The sequence below is a fragment of the Gastrolobium bilobum genome, unplaced genomic scaffold (genome assembly GCF_033153095.1).
Source record: "Gastrolobium bilobum isolate Gb01-03AN ecotype WA unplaced genomic scaffold, APGP_CSIRO_Gbil_v1 utg2195, whole genome shotgun sequence".
NCBI lineage: Eukaryota > Viridiplantae > Streptophyta > Magnoliopsida > Fabales > Fabaceae > Gastrolobium > Gastrolobium bilobum.
In genome coordinates, this window is record NW_026895782.1 from 1,530,582 (window position 1) to 1,544,760 (window position 14,179).

At 35.0% G+C, this 14,179-nt stretch overlaps 1 protein-coding gene across 1 annotated transcript; it reads left to right on the forward strand.

Moving 5' to 3' along the window:
* The first annotated feature begins 10,838 nt into the window (after positions 1–10,838).
* On the forward strand, positions 10,839–12,427 carry LOC133295964 (aldehyde oxidase GLOX1-like). Its single transcript, XM_061494904.1, has one exon. It carries the CDS (start codon positions 10,913–10,915, stop codon positions 12,425–12,427), a length of 1,515 nt encoding a protein of 504 aa, XP_061350888.1. The 5' UTR covers positions 10,839–10,912.
* Positions 12,428–14,179: the final 1,752 nt, after the last annotated feature.

Genomic DNA, 14,179 nt, shown 5'->3' on the forward strand with positions numbered 1-14,179 from the left:
CATCACATGGGGGTGGAGATGGAAGCTGAGGTGAAAGGGCAATTGGTGGTTCTGTATGAGAAAGTGGAGGGGATGAGATATTGGAAGTTGAGGGAGATGTGATAACAGGACAGATAGGAGTGGTGCTAGATATGACATCTGTGTAGGAATTGGGTAAGGCACATGCAGAGGACTGAGATGCAATGACTGATGGACTGGGAGTAACAATTGGTATAAGATTATTGACAAATAAGCTAGAAGCATCAGCAGAAGATGAGTTGGACTGAAACCAAGAAGTGTAGGGGAACTTATTCTCATTAAACAAGACATCCTTAGAGATGAATAACCTCCCATTAGAATTGAGACACTTGTATCCTTTGTGGTTTGGTGAATATCCAAGAAAAACACATTCACTGGATCTAAAGTCGAGTTTATGTTGATTGTAGGGTCTAAGAAAAGGGAAGCATGCACATCCAAATACTTTGAGGAATCTGTAATCGGGTGTAACTTTGAGCAGTTTGGTAAATGGCACTTCAAAGTGTAATGAAGTAGTAGGAAGGCAATTAATGAGATATACAGCTGATATGAAAGCATGATCCCAAAATTTCAATGGTAGGGAAGCATGTGCAAGAAGAGTAAGACCAGTTTCAACAATGTGACGGTGCTTTCTCTCAACCACACCATTTTGGTGATGGGTGTGAGGACATGCTAGTCTATGGGTTATGCCTAAGTGTTGAAGAAGTTGGGTGAAGGGGCGAAATTCACCTCCCCAATCTGTTTGGATGGCTTTGATTGTTACTTGAAACTGGTTAGAAATGAGGGCATGGAACTGTTTGAAGGTTGAAATAGCTTCTGATTTTTGTTTTAAAAGATAAATCCAAGTGAACCTGCTATGAGCATCAACAAAGGACATGTAGTAGGTGTATCCCATGGTAGATTTGATTGGGGCTGGACCCCCAGATCACTGTATATGAGGTCAAAAGGTTTGTTATATTTAGTTGTAGACAAAGTAGAAGGTAATCTGTGAGCCTTTCCCAAGCAACAAGCAGAACAGAAAAAGGAATTGTCTTTATTAGGAATGGAAATATTACAGGTTTGGAGAACATTTTTAAGTGCCTCATTGTGAGGATGACCTAAACGGCAATGCCACAAGTTGTACAAGTAATTTGATTCAACTGGTGTGCTATTTACAGATTCAGTGGTATTAGCACACTGAGATTGAACAACAGTGGGCATCAAATCAGAAGACAATGATGAAGTACAAACAGAATTACAGACTGAATTACAAACAGAATGACAAGAAGACAATGAGTTACTATTCTGCCTAATTTGTCTTGATGAGTGAGGGATTTGAACACCATTGAACCGATACAGTCCATCAGCTCCTAATGCACCTTCAAGCAGTACCTCATGAGAGTCCTGTGATTTAACATAACATGAGAATGGGTGAAACTCAAAAAACACATTGTTATCTTTGGCAAATTTGCTAACACTGACTAAGTTTTTGGTGATAGAAGGGACAAGAAGTAAATTGTGAAGAAATAGATTTGTGTGTGGTTTGAGTGGGGATGAAAAATGAGAAGAACCAACAGCTCTAATATCCAGACCTTGGCCATTGCCAATGAAAATCTGATCAGAACCTGAAAGCTGAGAACTCTGAAGCAAATTGTTAGGTTCAGCAGTTACATGGTGTGAAGCACCTGAATCTGGATACCAATCCAATGTTGGTGCTTGAGATGGAGTAGGCAACAGTCCTCGTTGGAGTGTAGCATTGTGCTGTGAGGATGAATGTTGTGCTGGAAGTGAGGTAAGCATAATTTGTGGAGATTGAGTGCTGACAGGAGGTCTCACATACTGAAATGTCCTCTGGTATGAGTTTGTGTTGAAATATTGAGGTGCTTCTGGTTCAGGATGTGTAGGAGTGAAATGTTCATCAAACCTATGCCAACAATTATGAACATTGTGTCCAAACTTGTAGCATAGCTGACACTGAAGATTGCTACGACCTCCACGGCCTCTACCACGATAGCTTCTGCCAAATGATCTTCCTCTACCTCTGCTAGCAGCATTCGAGCCATTGTTGAATTGTTCATCAAACGCAGGTGAGGTCAGAGGAGCAACATTGCTAGAATTTTCATTCGGATTCGAGTTTGGAACTTTTTGAGCAAGATTTACTGTCATTGATTCAGACAACAAAGTTTCATTCTGTTTAGCTAGCATCATTTCATATGCTATGAGTTCAATTCTCAAGTCATCAAGAGCATATGGATTTTCTCGTGCACGAACTGAGGAGACAAAAGCATTGAATTCAGGTGGAAGTCCATCTAAAATTATTTCTGTGTGTTCATCTGTTGAGACTGGATTCTTGATAGCCTTTAGTTCATCACATAATGTCTTTACATGTCGAAGAAATTCAACCACAGATTTGTTACCTTTCTTGACAGTTCTAATTTCAGATCTGAGTTGGCGTAACTTTGAACGCATCATTCCATGAAAAAGTTTGTGAATCTGTTCCCAGGCTTCATAAGCATGATGAACTCCTAGAATTTCATTGAGAATCTCTTCAGAAATTGTTGACAGTAACCAAGAAAGAAGCATTTGATCTTGTTTGATCCAATCAGTGTAGACTGGATTAACTATTTCTTGAGTTCGATTCAGTTCTGATTCAAACTGTAGCGGAATCTTAGGATTGACAAGAAAATGATGCAGTTGATGAGACATGATAACCGGTTCTACAATCTGGCTCCAAAGCAAAAAATTCTTCTCTGTTAGTTTAACAGAGATCTGGTGATTAAACAGCAATGTAGTAGTCTTGTGTTCAGCCATTGAATCTTGAGATGGAGTTGCGGAAGACATGATGTGAGCTTGTATCAGGCCCTCAGAAAGAGAGCTCTGATACCATCAAAGAAATGCAGAAGAGTCGAGAGAATTTGGAGAGAAGAAGAAAGAGAGCAATTGCATTTTGCATGTGTTGAATGAATTATCAAATGTAATACAGGATATGTAGTTTATATACTATAAGAATCATGAGTGACTCAGCACTCTTATGAGAAGACATCTGTTAACAGAAGCAGAACAGAAAGCTAACAAACTGACATCTGTAACAGAAAGCTAAACTGATACAAGCTTAGCTAAGCAAAAGCTAACTGAAGGCTACGCTAGGCAAAACTAATTGGAAGCTGCAGTGGAGCTAATACCCCCTTGAACCATTATTGACAAATAGAAATGAAAAACTAGTAAGAACCATATTTAACTTTTCTGAAATTTAAGAATGTCACGGGTGGGTAGTAGCACAAAATTGCAATTCTTTCGACTTCACAGTTCACACTGCGTGGTGTGCTTTCGATCATGTGATAAATTTTTAGACTTACTCAATTTGGTTAGCTTTCGCTCCTTCATGTACATTATTATTTTTCAAGAGAAATAACAATGGTATATGCTTTGATATTTTTTAATAAAATTTTACAATTATTCTATTAATAGAGAATTGACCTCATATTTAGACAAGTCAGTATAAGATTTTATCCAATAATAAAAGAAGTAGTGAAAATAAAATTTTAAAGTGTGTTATCAGCATTTCTTATTTCTTAAATTTTTTTTTGGTACAAATATTTCTTAAAATTTTTACTAATACATAAATCTACTCTTATGATTTCACTTCGATAAAAATAACATTTTGTAAATAATATATTTTAAATTTTTTATTTGTATTATAGATATGTTAAAAATATATTGTTAATATAAGATGGGGCAACTGACTTTGTAGCAATTTCTTAACCATTGAACTGAATATAAATCATAACAAAATTTTGATAAAACCTAATTGTTAAAGAAGTAGGATATTCTTATTATTAAATATTTTTATTATCAATTTAATATAATTATGTAATACCGGTAGTATATTAAAAAAAAAAATTCTCTCTTTAGAAACTTTTCAAAGATTATTTGCTGAAAAATGGTAATAAATTAGTAGTAGAAATATTTAATAGGAAGAAAACTTTCACATAACAAGTGAAAATGTTGCTCAATAGAATTTAGGGCCTGTTTGGTGTGACATATAAGACATGATAGTATAAGCTTATACTATACGTTATGATATTTTCAGTTGTTTGGTATGACCATCGTATAGTATAAGCTTATACAGCATAATCCCTTAATACATCAAAACGATGTATAACTTAATCCGGCCTAAGGGTGAGGGATAAGGCCTGATAAGAGATTGATGTATTAATATCGTTGACCAATGTAATTCTCAAAAATTAATATATTATTTTAATATTAATATATTAAAATAAAAATTAATTTTTCAATATATTAATTTTTAAAATATTGAATATTTTTATTTTTATAAAAATTAATTTATATTTTGGACACACTGATCAATAAATTTTTATAAAAATTAATATCATATGACATTTTTTTGAAGGTTATATAAATTCTTTAATAAAGGATATAAAAATGTCATATAAATTCTTTAATAAAGGATATTTTTATTAAAAATATTTATTTTTATCATATAGAGTATTATATAGTGCATTACCAAATACTAGATGATATTATCTTATACAATATATTATTTTATACAATACCGTGTCAAACGCTGGATAGTATTAAAATTCAATCAGGTCTTATACTATCAAGTCTTATACTATCAGACTTTATCCTATACTATGTACCAAACATGTCTTGTTGTCTAAATTTATGTAACATCACTAAGAAATTTAGAACCGCGGATCGAGAAAAGTAATTGCGGATTTGGCTGGCGGCATCTGAAACTGATTAAATGGACGAATTAGAGAAGAAGTAAAGACGAACTAAAGAGAAAGAGAAGAAGTAAAGACGAAATCCTACAACACCCAAAGCACGGTCTAAATATATTACCAAAAAAAAAAACAAAAAACCACGGTATAAATAATTATGAAGTTTTAATATGAGATCAATTTTCATGATTGAGAATATGAACTGAATCTAGAAAATAAATAAATAAATAAAATAAAAATCACATTGACTTGTAATGTCAAACAACGAATAAATTATTTGGTAGTGCATGCAGATCCAGAACATAAAAAAAAAAAAAAAAAAAAGCAAGTAAAAGGTTCTACCAAACCATTTATTCTTATACCTAGCAACAGCCAACAATAACCGTATATGAACAGTATTTCGCATTATAATTAGGGCTTTATTAATCATATGTCATATAAGATAATATCTTTCTCCTATTGATTGGGCTCAATTTTATTTTATTTTGTTTTTTGTTTTTAATGGGACCCACTATATGTTTGTTTCTATGGCTAGAGATATTTTCTCTCCTATGACATAAGACTAATAAATCCCTTATAATTATAATAACAAAGTATGTATTATAGCTAATACTAAAAATTATAGAGATTAACGTTTATTCTGGGAAATAAATAGTTTCCGGCACTTTTAAAATGACATTATTTGGGTTTCAAGCAGAGTATTTTAATATTAGGAAAAATTTATCAATGTCCTTATGCTTTGCTTCAGAATCATCTATGTCCTGTGATTTTTCGTTTATCACATATGTCCCTGTCGTTTGTAAAAAATAAAAAATCACGGGGCATATATAATAAAAACATACTCTTTTGCAAACCACAGAGACATATGTGATAAAAAAAATCACAGAGACATTGGTGATTTTAGAGTAAACCACAGGGGCATTGGTAAACTTTTTCCTTTAATAAGATACAATATATAAAATGAAAGTAAAATTTCTAAACTATCATTTATTTTTTATTTAAGGCTTTAATATTTTTACAGTAATTATAAATAGGGAAAAGTGTTTGTCATTTTAAATGACAGAAAGTTATGTCATTTTAAGAGAGATACAGACACAGAAAATTTGAATTTTAAATTAAAAAAAACCGCTCACTTTCTCTCTCCCATGATTTCCGTTTTTCTGTGTCTATCTCTCTCCTAAAATGACATAACTTATGTCATTTAAAATGACAAACACCAAACCCTTATAAATATGTTATCTATATTTGCTCCCAAAACAATGTTGTTTTAAGTTAAAAAAATAAAATGAAAAAAGTATTATAACCCTAAAGTAAATTATAATTATAAAAATACCTTAATTTCTGTCTCGCATTATAAATAACTTATCTACATTAATTAAAAAATAATAAATCATTTATTTAAATGACGTTTTGGGATCGGAGAAGATAATTTTAATTTATCTTGTGTTTGCAAGAAGTTAATTATATGAATAGAACTTCTAACCTCTAAATCAAAACCATAGAATCAGATGATCAGAAGAACATTAACAATTGATTAACAATTAAAGCGAGTAAAAGTTCTTATATGCATATTTTTCTTTTCAAGAGAAAACAAACAGCAGGCAATGTCACCGACGAAACAGAATATTTGAGGAGAGAAAGTGAGGAAAGAAAAGGCAACTATGATTGAAAAATGTGGATTGTCTATCTTCATGGGAGATGAGAGAGAGCGCGCTTGTCTCTTGCTCAAGGCATTTGTCCTTCCTGCACGTGTTCTTCGTTAAAATTGACGGCTTTTTTAACATTCTAGCTCTTATGTAATTAAGTCAATTATAAACTATTTCAAAAATTTAACTTCTCCAGAAAATATATCACCAATCTGTCTCTGTTTGACCGTTGACCACAAAGCTTACCCGGGTGCACTCTTCCTACCCAGGTAAATAATTCAAACATTTTCCAGATTTAAGAAATATACCGGGTATCTCCCTCTCTATCTGGGTAGGTAAAAAATTTCAAAATATACCCGGGTACGGAGGGTGATACACGGGTAGACTTTGTGATCAACGGTTAAACATGGGCAGATTGGTGTTATATTTTCTGGAGAGGTTAAATTTTTAAATAGTTTATAATCAAAGTCAATTTAATAATTAATTATTATATAAGAGTCAAAAACGTCTAAAATTGACAAAAGTATACGGTTCTGGCCCACGCGCATGATTGGGTGCGTCGGACCTCATGTTCATAGTTTTGTTCCTTCATAGGTCATTGATTCTAAGAGAATGAACCAATATTTAATACTTGAATAATTCTTAGCTAGCTACGATTTAATATTTAAATTATTTTAATCTATTCAAGTTTATAAATTTGTTATAGAACTTTTATGGTTCATTTTTATATCTTTCATCATGAAGTATCAAAAGTTTGGATTTGTTAATGGATGTCCTTATAATACAAGTTAATTAAGATGTATTTGTTATTATGTATTAATTAATTTATTTAAATAATATTTATTAACCGTTATTTTAATGATATTAGTTTAGAAGAATTCGATATTATTTTTATTTTTTTGGTAATCTAAGTGGGATAGAGCATTCGATATTATTTATTAAAACTTTCTAATTGCTTAAAGAATAAAATAATATTGATATATTAAACGTTTTACCTTTTATTTAATATCATATATATTTTTTGGAAGTTTTTAATATCATATTTTCAATTCTTTAACTCTTTTCCTAGGAGGACTTATTAACAAATTTATTAGTTAAATAATAAATTAATTTGAAAAATATTTTAGAAAATATATAACAAATCCCCTTTTAAAATTTTGAGATATTTATTTTAGAATTTAGCATTCGACCTTTTCACAATTTAATTCCAACTCTTGGCTACAAAACAAAATATTACTATGATAAAAGATCTCATCCTCTATCAACTTTCACACTAATGAAAGACATAAATTTTGCTCCTACACGATCTTGCAAAATCATTCATACCACATTTTTTAAACATTACACAACCAGTTATATATCGCGTATTTTGATTCCATTCTAAGGACCTTTGGCCATTTACATACTTTCTTTCTCGTATCCTCCAAGCTTTGAGCACTCTCAAGCTGATTACACACCATTCATTTTATTCTTTTTAATATATTTCAACCGGTTCATCACTTTGTAACTAGTCCGATTTGGAGCGGGTTCCGAGATTAAGGGTTTAAACCCCTCACAAAGACGATACTGAAGAGGATCGAATATTGAATATTTTTTCTTCATCTATTTTTGTTTTTTAATCCTTAACATTGTTGGAAATTGACACACAAATAGAAAATAAAAAAGAGAAAGGGAAGAAAGATTTGACACGGTAATTTATTCTGATTCACCCAATATAAATTATGTCTAGCTTGTCTATACTATATTCACCTCATCGTCACTCGTTGGTTTATAAGGGAATATAAATAGGATTTAGAAAATCTTGTCAGCAGCTATTCACGGGTTCAAACCGATATTATTAAGAAAAGGAAAATTACAATAAGTCAGAGGCTCACAACAGTACCAGACCTCTACGAGTCCGGGGGCGTTGCCCCCTGCACCCCAGTTGGGCTGCTATCCAATTGACTTTTTGTTGATCCTGCCAATAAGAGTCCTCATCTGAATGCAAAGTATGAGACATACTCAACAAACATATTTGATATGATATATGTTAAAAAAATCCAATATTTTTGTATTATTTGATTTAATTCCATTAGCTAAACAACCTAAATTCTCTTTTTAATTTATTTGTGTTTTATGCTAGAAAAAATGGATAGGAAACTCGTTTGGTAAAATCGATTTATTTTTTTGTTCCCGGGATGAACCGATTTAATTTTTGGGCCGGGAAACATAAAAAAGAATAAAAAAGTTTATGTTTTTTTGTTCCCGACACAAAATGAGAAACACTTGCCTCTCTCAATTAATCTCCACCACCACCATCATCTCGACACGACCACCACTACCATTGTCGCCGTTGTCATCGTACCACCAATGTCGTTGTCACCACCACCACGATTCCACCGCCACCATCACCACCACCTCCACCCATCGCCATGTCACCACCACCATATCACCACAACCACCACCATGCCACCACCACCACGTTACTACTGCTGCAGCCACTGCCGTCACCATCACCACCATGCCACCGCCGCAAACCACCACCACCACCATCGTCACAGCCACTACCGTCAGCACCACCACCATCGCCACCAACTACCACCACCGTCGTCACGGCCACCGCCACCGCCACTGCCACCTTGTCATTACCACCATCACTACAACCACTGTCGTCACCACCACTACCACCACCGCCACCACCATTATTGCTCCAGCCACTGCCGCCACCAACCACCACCATCGTCGTAGCCACTGCCGCCACCACCGCCATCAACTACCACCACAGTCATCGCAGCCACTGCCATCACCATCTCCATAGCCACTGTCATCACCACCGCCACCACCGTTGCAGCCACTGCCGTCACCTCCGCCACCAACTACCACCATCGTCGTCGTAGTCATTGTTGTCTCCAGCACCACCATGTCATTACCACCACCACCATCGCCGCATCCATTGCTGTCACCACCACCGTCGCAACCACTGCCATCACGACTACCGCCACCGCAACCAACTACCACCACCGTCGTCGCAACCTCTGTTGTCTCCACCACCACCACTATCGCTGCCACCACACCATATGAAAAAGAAAGTGTAATCTAAAAAAATATATTTATGCTTAACAAGAATTATATTTATTATATTATTTGTTATGTTATCTAACGCAATTCTCATTCTCGGAATAAAAATAGAACATGTTATCAAACACATTTTTTTTCTCAGAAACTATTTCAAGGCACAAAAATAGAATTTTTTTTTTTTCAGAAACAGTATCAGGGAACAGAATAGTTGTCATGCACATCCACCTGGTTAAATTTGAAAATAAAAGGCATCAAAAGAGTTAATACATCATTATAGACTTTTAAAAAATAATAATAATGCCTTCTCAGCTTTCGTGAAATAATAATGCTGGCGACTGGTCTATCCAAAGAAAAAAAATAATGCTGGCGACTGGCGACTGTCCAGATGAGGAGGGACAATTAGTTTTCTTAATGCCTATCATGCAATCTCCGTCTCTCTATTGGATGTATCGGTGCTAAATTGGGTATGCATTTCCAATGAAAAAAATAAAACGATATATTCCCATTATTTTTCTAAAATTCATAATTCGCTAGTTGGGACTACGTGTCACGCCGTCTTATTCGTTATTAAGTGTAGGTTCCATTTTGACAATGAGCATGTCTAAATTGTCTTCAACTGTTTAAATGTTTTTTATTGTAAAATGAATCTTTAAATCGCAAGCAAGATTCAAATAAATTCGCCGCTGTAGGATTAGACCTAGCAACGCCTATCTGTTATCCTCTCAAAGTCGAAGTATTATTATCATCAAATCACGATTTTCATAAGTTTCTCCCCCAAAAAAATCATAATTCATAGTTTAGAATTATTTATATTCTTATTTTCAGTTTTCAAACCCATATTACATGGTTTAAACTCTTAACGTATATACCAAGAGACAACTAGAACTGATATGATAACAATACATAGCTTTCTCGTGTAAAATGGAAGGGGCAAAAAAAAAAATGTAAATACTGCACATGTGCGGTAAAACAAGAGCAGCCAAATAAGCCTGTACAAGGTGCAGCTGTCTGTTCTTTCAATAATTGTACTACTTTATGGGTCCAAAAAAAGTTTTAATGTCTCTTAAAGTTTTAAGTTTTAATGTAACCTTCACAATTTTATGTGTGTATTATAATATATAAAACTATCTCCAATAAAAATATTAATACCAAAAAGAACTTTGTAGAGAGAATGATGTACAGCGCGTTCACTTGCGTGTGGGAAAGATCTTTCTCTATCATCCGCAAGCTTCCCCACTATTTAAAGCCATTGAGCCTGTTTTTCTTAGCACATCACAGTTCTCAACCTCAAAGTAAGTAATCCACACAGAAAGTTATTCCTAAACCATATCCATGGCTTGTTCACTTTCCTTCTTTCCTTTTCTCTTTCACATTCTCCTTCTCGTTGTCACCACCATCATAGTGCCATATCCGGTGGAAGCAGGCAATGGACAGTGGCAGCTCCTACAAAAAAGCATTGGCATTGTGGGCATGCACATGCAATTACTACACAACGATCGTGTCATCATTTTCGACCGCACCGACTTTGGCTTATCCAACTTAGACTTACCCAATGGCAAGTGCCGCAAAAACCCAAGAGAGTTGGTTGTCAAAGACGATTGCACTGCTCACTCCGTCGAGTACAACGTCGCTTCCAATAAATTCCGGCCACTGTTCGTAGAAACCGACGTGTGGTGTTCATCCGGTTCGGCGGCTCCCGACGGTTCCCTGGTTCAGACCGGCGGTTACAACGATGGAGACCGTGCGGTGAGGATATTCAATCCATGCCCCACATGTGATTGGCAAGAAATTGAAGGTGGACTTGCAGCTCGAAGATGGTACGCCACCAATCACATGCTGCCAGATGGAAAACAAATCGTTATTGGTGGCAGAAAACAATTCAACTACGAGTTTTATCCCAAGAAAGGAGCCACAGCTACAAACACTTACAGTTTACCTTTTCTGGTACAGACCAATGATGCTGGCGCTGAGAACAACCTTTACCCCTTTGTTTTCCTTAATGTGGATGGCAACCTCTTTATCTTCGCCAACAACCGTGCTATCTTATTCAACTACAACGACAACAAGGTTGTGAAAACATACCCTACTATACCAGGTGGAGATCCCAGGTCTTATCCTAGTTCCGGCTCAGCCGTGTTGTTACCTTTGAGGAATTTACAAGGGCCTTCTGTTGAAGCTGAGGTTTTGATTTGCGGTGGAGCCCCCAAAGGTTCTTACCAGCAGACTTTAAAGGGTCGATTTGTCGGAGCCTTGAATACATGCGCCCGGATCAAAATCACTGACCTGAATCCCCAATGGGCTATGGAGACCATGCCAGGTGGTAGAACCATGGGTGACATGGTCATGCTCCCCAACGGCAATGTTTTAATCATCAATGGAGCAGCTGGAGGGACAGCTGGGTGGGATTCGGGTAGAAACCCGGTTTTGAACCCGTTTCTATATAAAACAAATGGTAAGGTCGGGTCTCGGTTCGAGTTGCAAAAACCGTCCGGTATCCCAAGGGTGTACCACTCCACAGCCATTTTGCTTCGTGACGGTAGGGTACTGGTTTCTGGGAGTAATCCTCATATTTTTTACAATTTTACCAATGTGTTGTTTCCAACGGAACTAAGGTTGGAAGCATTTTCTCCTTCGTATCTTGAGCCTGGATTCAATAATCTGCGTCCAAAAATTGTTGTTCCCCAATCCCAAACCAAACTCAAATATGCTCAGAAGTTGAAGGTTCAATTCCAGGTGACGGGAAAATTAGCTAAGGATTCGGTTTCGGTGACAATGTTGGCACCGCCTTTCACAACGCACTCGTTCTCCATGAATCAGAGGTTGTTGGTGTTGGAGCCAAACAATTTGAGTGATGTTGGGAAATTAACGTATGAAGTTGAGGTCACAACACCTCCTTCGGCTATTCTTGCACCACCCGGTTTCTATTTACTCTTTGTGCTCCACCAAGACATTCCAAGTCAGGGTATTTGGATCCAAGTGATGTGATTTTCTTCCGGCACTGCTCGACAACAACGTACTTCATATATACATTTTTTAAATTATTTATTGTTTTGAATAGTGAACAGATTCGTGGATGAGCATTAATTTCATTTGGGAAAGTCAAATTTAAATAAAGCGATGTATGAGACTTGTAATTTCAAATTTCAATAGAGGGGTTTGTAATTATTGCTTGCTGATATTACTTGTCAGTTGTTTTTTTTTTTACCGCCGACTATTCAGTACTTATTTTAATAGCGTTGATCTCTTTGTACAGAACGGGGACTTTTTTTTTTTTTTTTAAGGTTGGGTTACAAAATCAGTTTATATTTATTCTATTGATTTAATAATTTAGATTTGTTTTATAAATTCTACATAAAAGTTATTGAACTCCCCTGCGTTTATTGGACCTTTAAATCTATTTCCCTAAAAAGAATACACAATAATATTCTCTATATTTAGTGTTAACAGGTTACACGTACAAGTAGATTCATTAACCTTATGGTGATATTAAGTAGCGCCAATCATAATTAAATTATGTAGCAGCAAGATAATCAGCTAAATTCAAGCGCATTGTACATTTTCCATTTACTAGCACTCTAATTTTAGGGAAAGGCAAATGCAAATACTGTATAGAACTTAGTGATAAAGCAACATATCATTGGAATATGTACCTTATACGATATCAAGTTTTTTGTTTTTTATGATATGTTGTACAGTTATGAACATATCTTGTTATATCTATATATATATATATATATATATATATATATATATATATGTGTTTTATAAGAGTTATGTTGTAAAAAAAGTGATTGTGTAATGTTATAGAGATTCGTTTTGCGTGTCTTAGTTTTTTTTTTCTTTTTTGCTTAAAAAAGTGCGGGCCCCAAAAAATGTTGCGTGTGTAGGAAACTTTTTTGTGTCATGTGACATGATAGATGCAAATCCCTATATATATATATATATATAGAGAGAGAGAGATAGGTTATTGTGCCTACTCTCATTTTACCTACTTTTGCCTATCCCTTTCGTTACCGTCGATTACCATCTCATCCAACGATCCATATTTGTGATATAAAATAAACCTTTTATTCCTTTTCTTTCTTCTCACTTTCTTCCATACCTTTTCTCTCTCCTCCCCTTTCTCTCTTCCTCTGCCATATACCTATTTTTTTCTCCTTTATCGTTAATCTCTGCCTAGATGACGGCACGGAAGCATTTGAAATCAATTACCACAGCATTTGAAATCATCATAAATGGATTGAAAAATCACAACAAATGTAAATCACGATCCATATTGGCGATGTTGGCATTATTTGGAACCATCACACTTCATCACATCCATGGTCAAAGAGTTCTCAGAGCTATGTGTGATTATGGTCCTTGTTTGTCGGATGATATTTGGCATTTTTTGAACAATGACCTTTTATATTATATTTCATTGGTGAACTCTTTACATTTTTTTCAATCCATTGACACTGGTAGTTTGATAGAAACTGATTTAGAAGGAGAAAATTTATATTACAATAATAAAAACAGAGATTAATGTATATTGACGATGATTTCAAATGCTGTGGTAATTGATTTCAAATGCTTCTGCGCCGTTCACCTGGGCAGAGATTAACGATAAAGGAAAAAAAAAAAAAGGTATATGGCAGAGGAAGAGAGAAAGGGGAGGAGAGAGAAAAGGCATAGAAGAAAGTGAGGAGAAAGAAAGGAAATAAAAAGTTTATTTTATATCACAAATATGGATCGTTG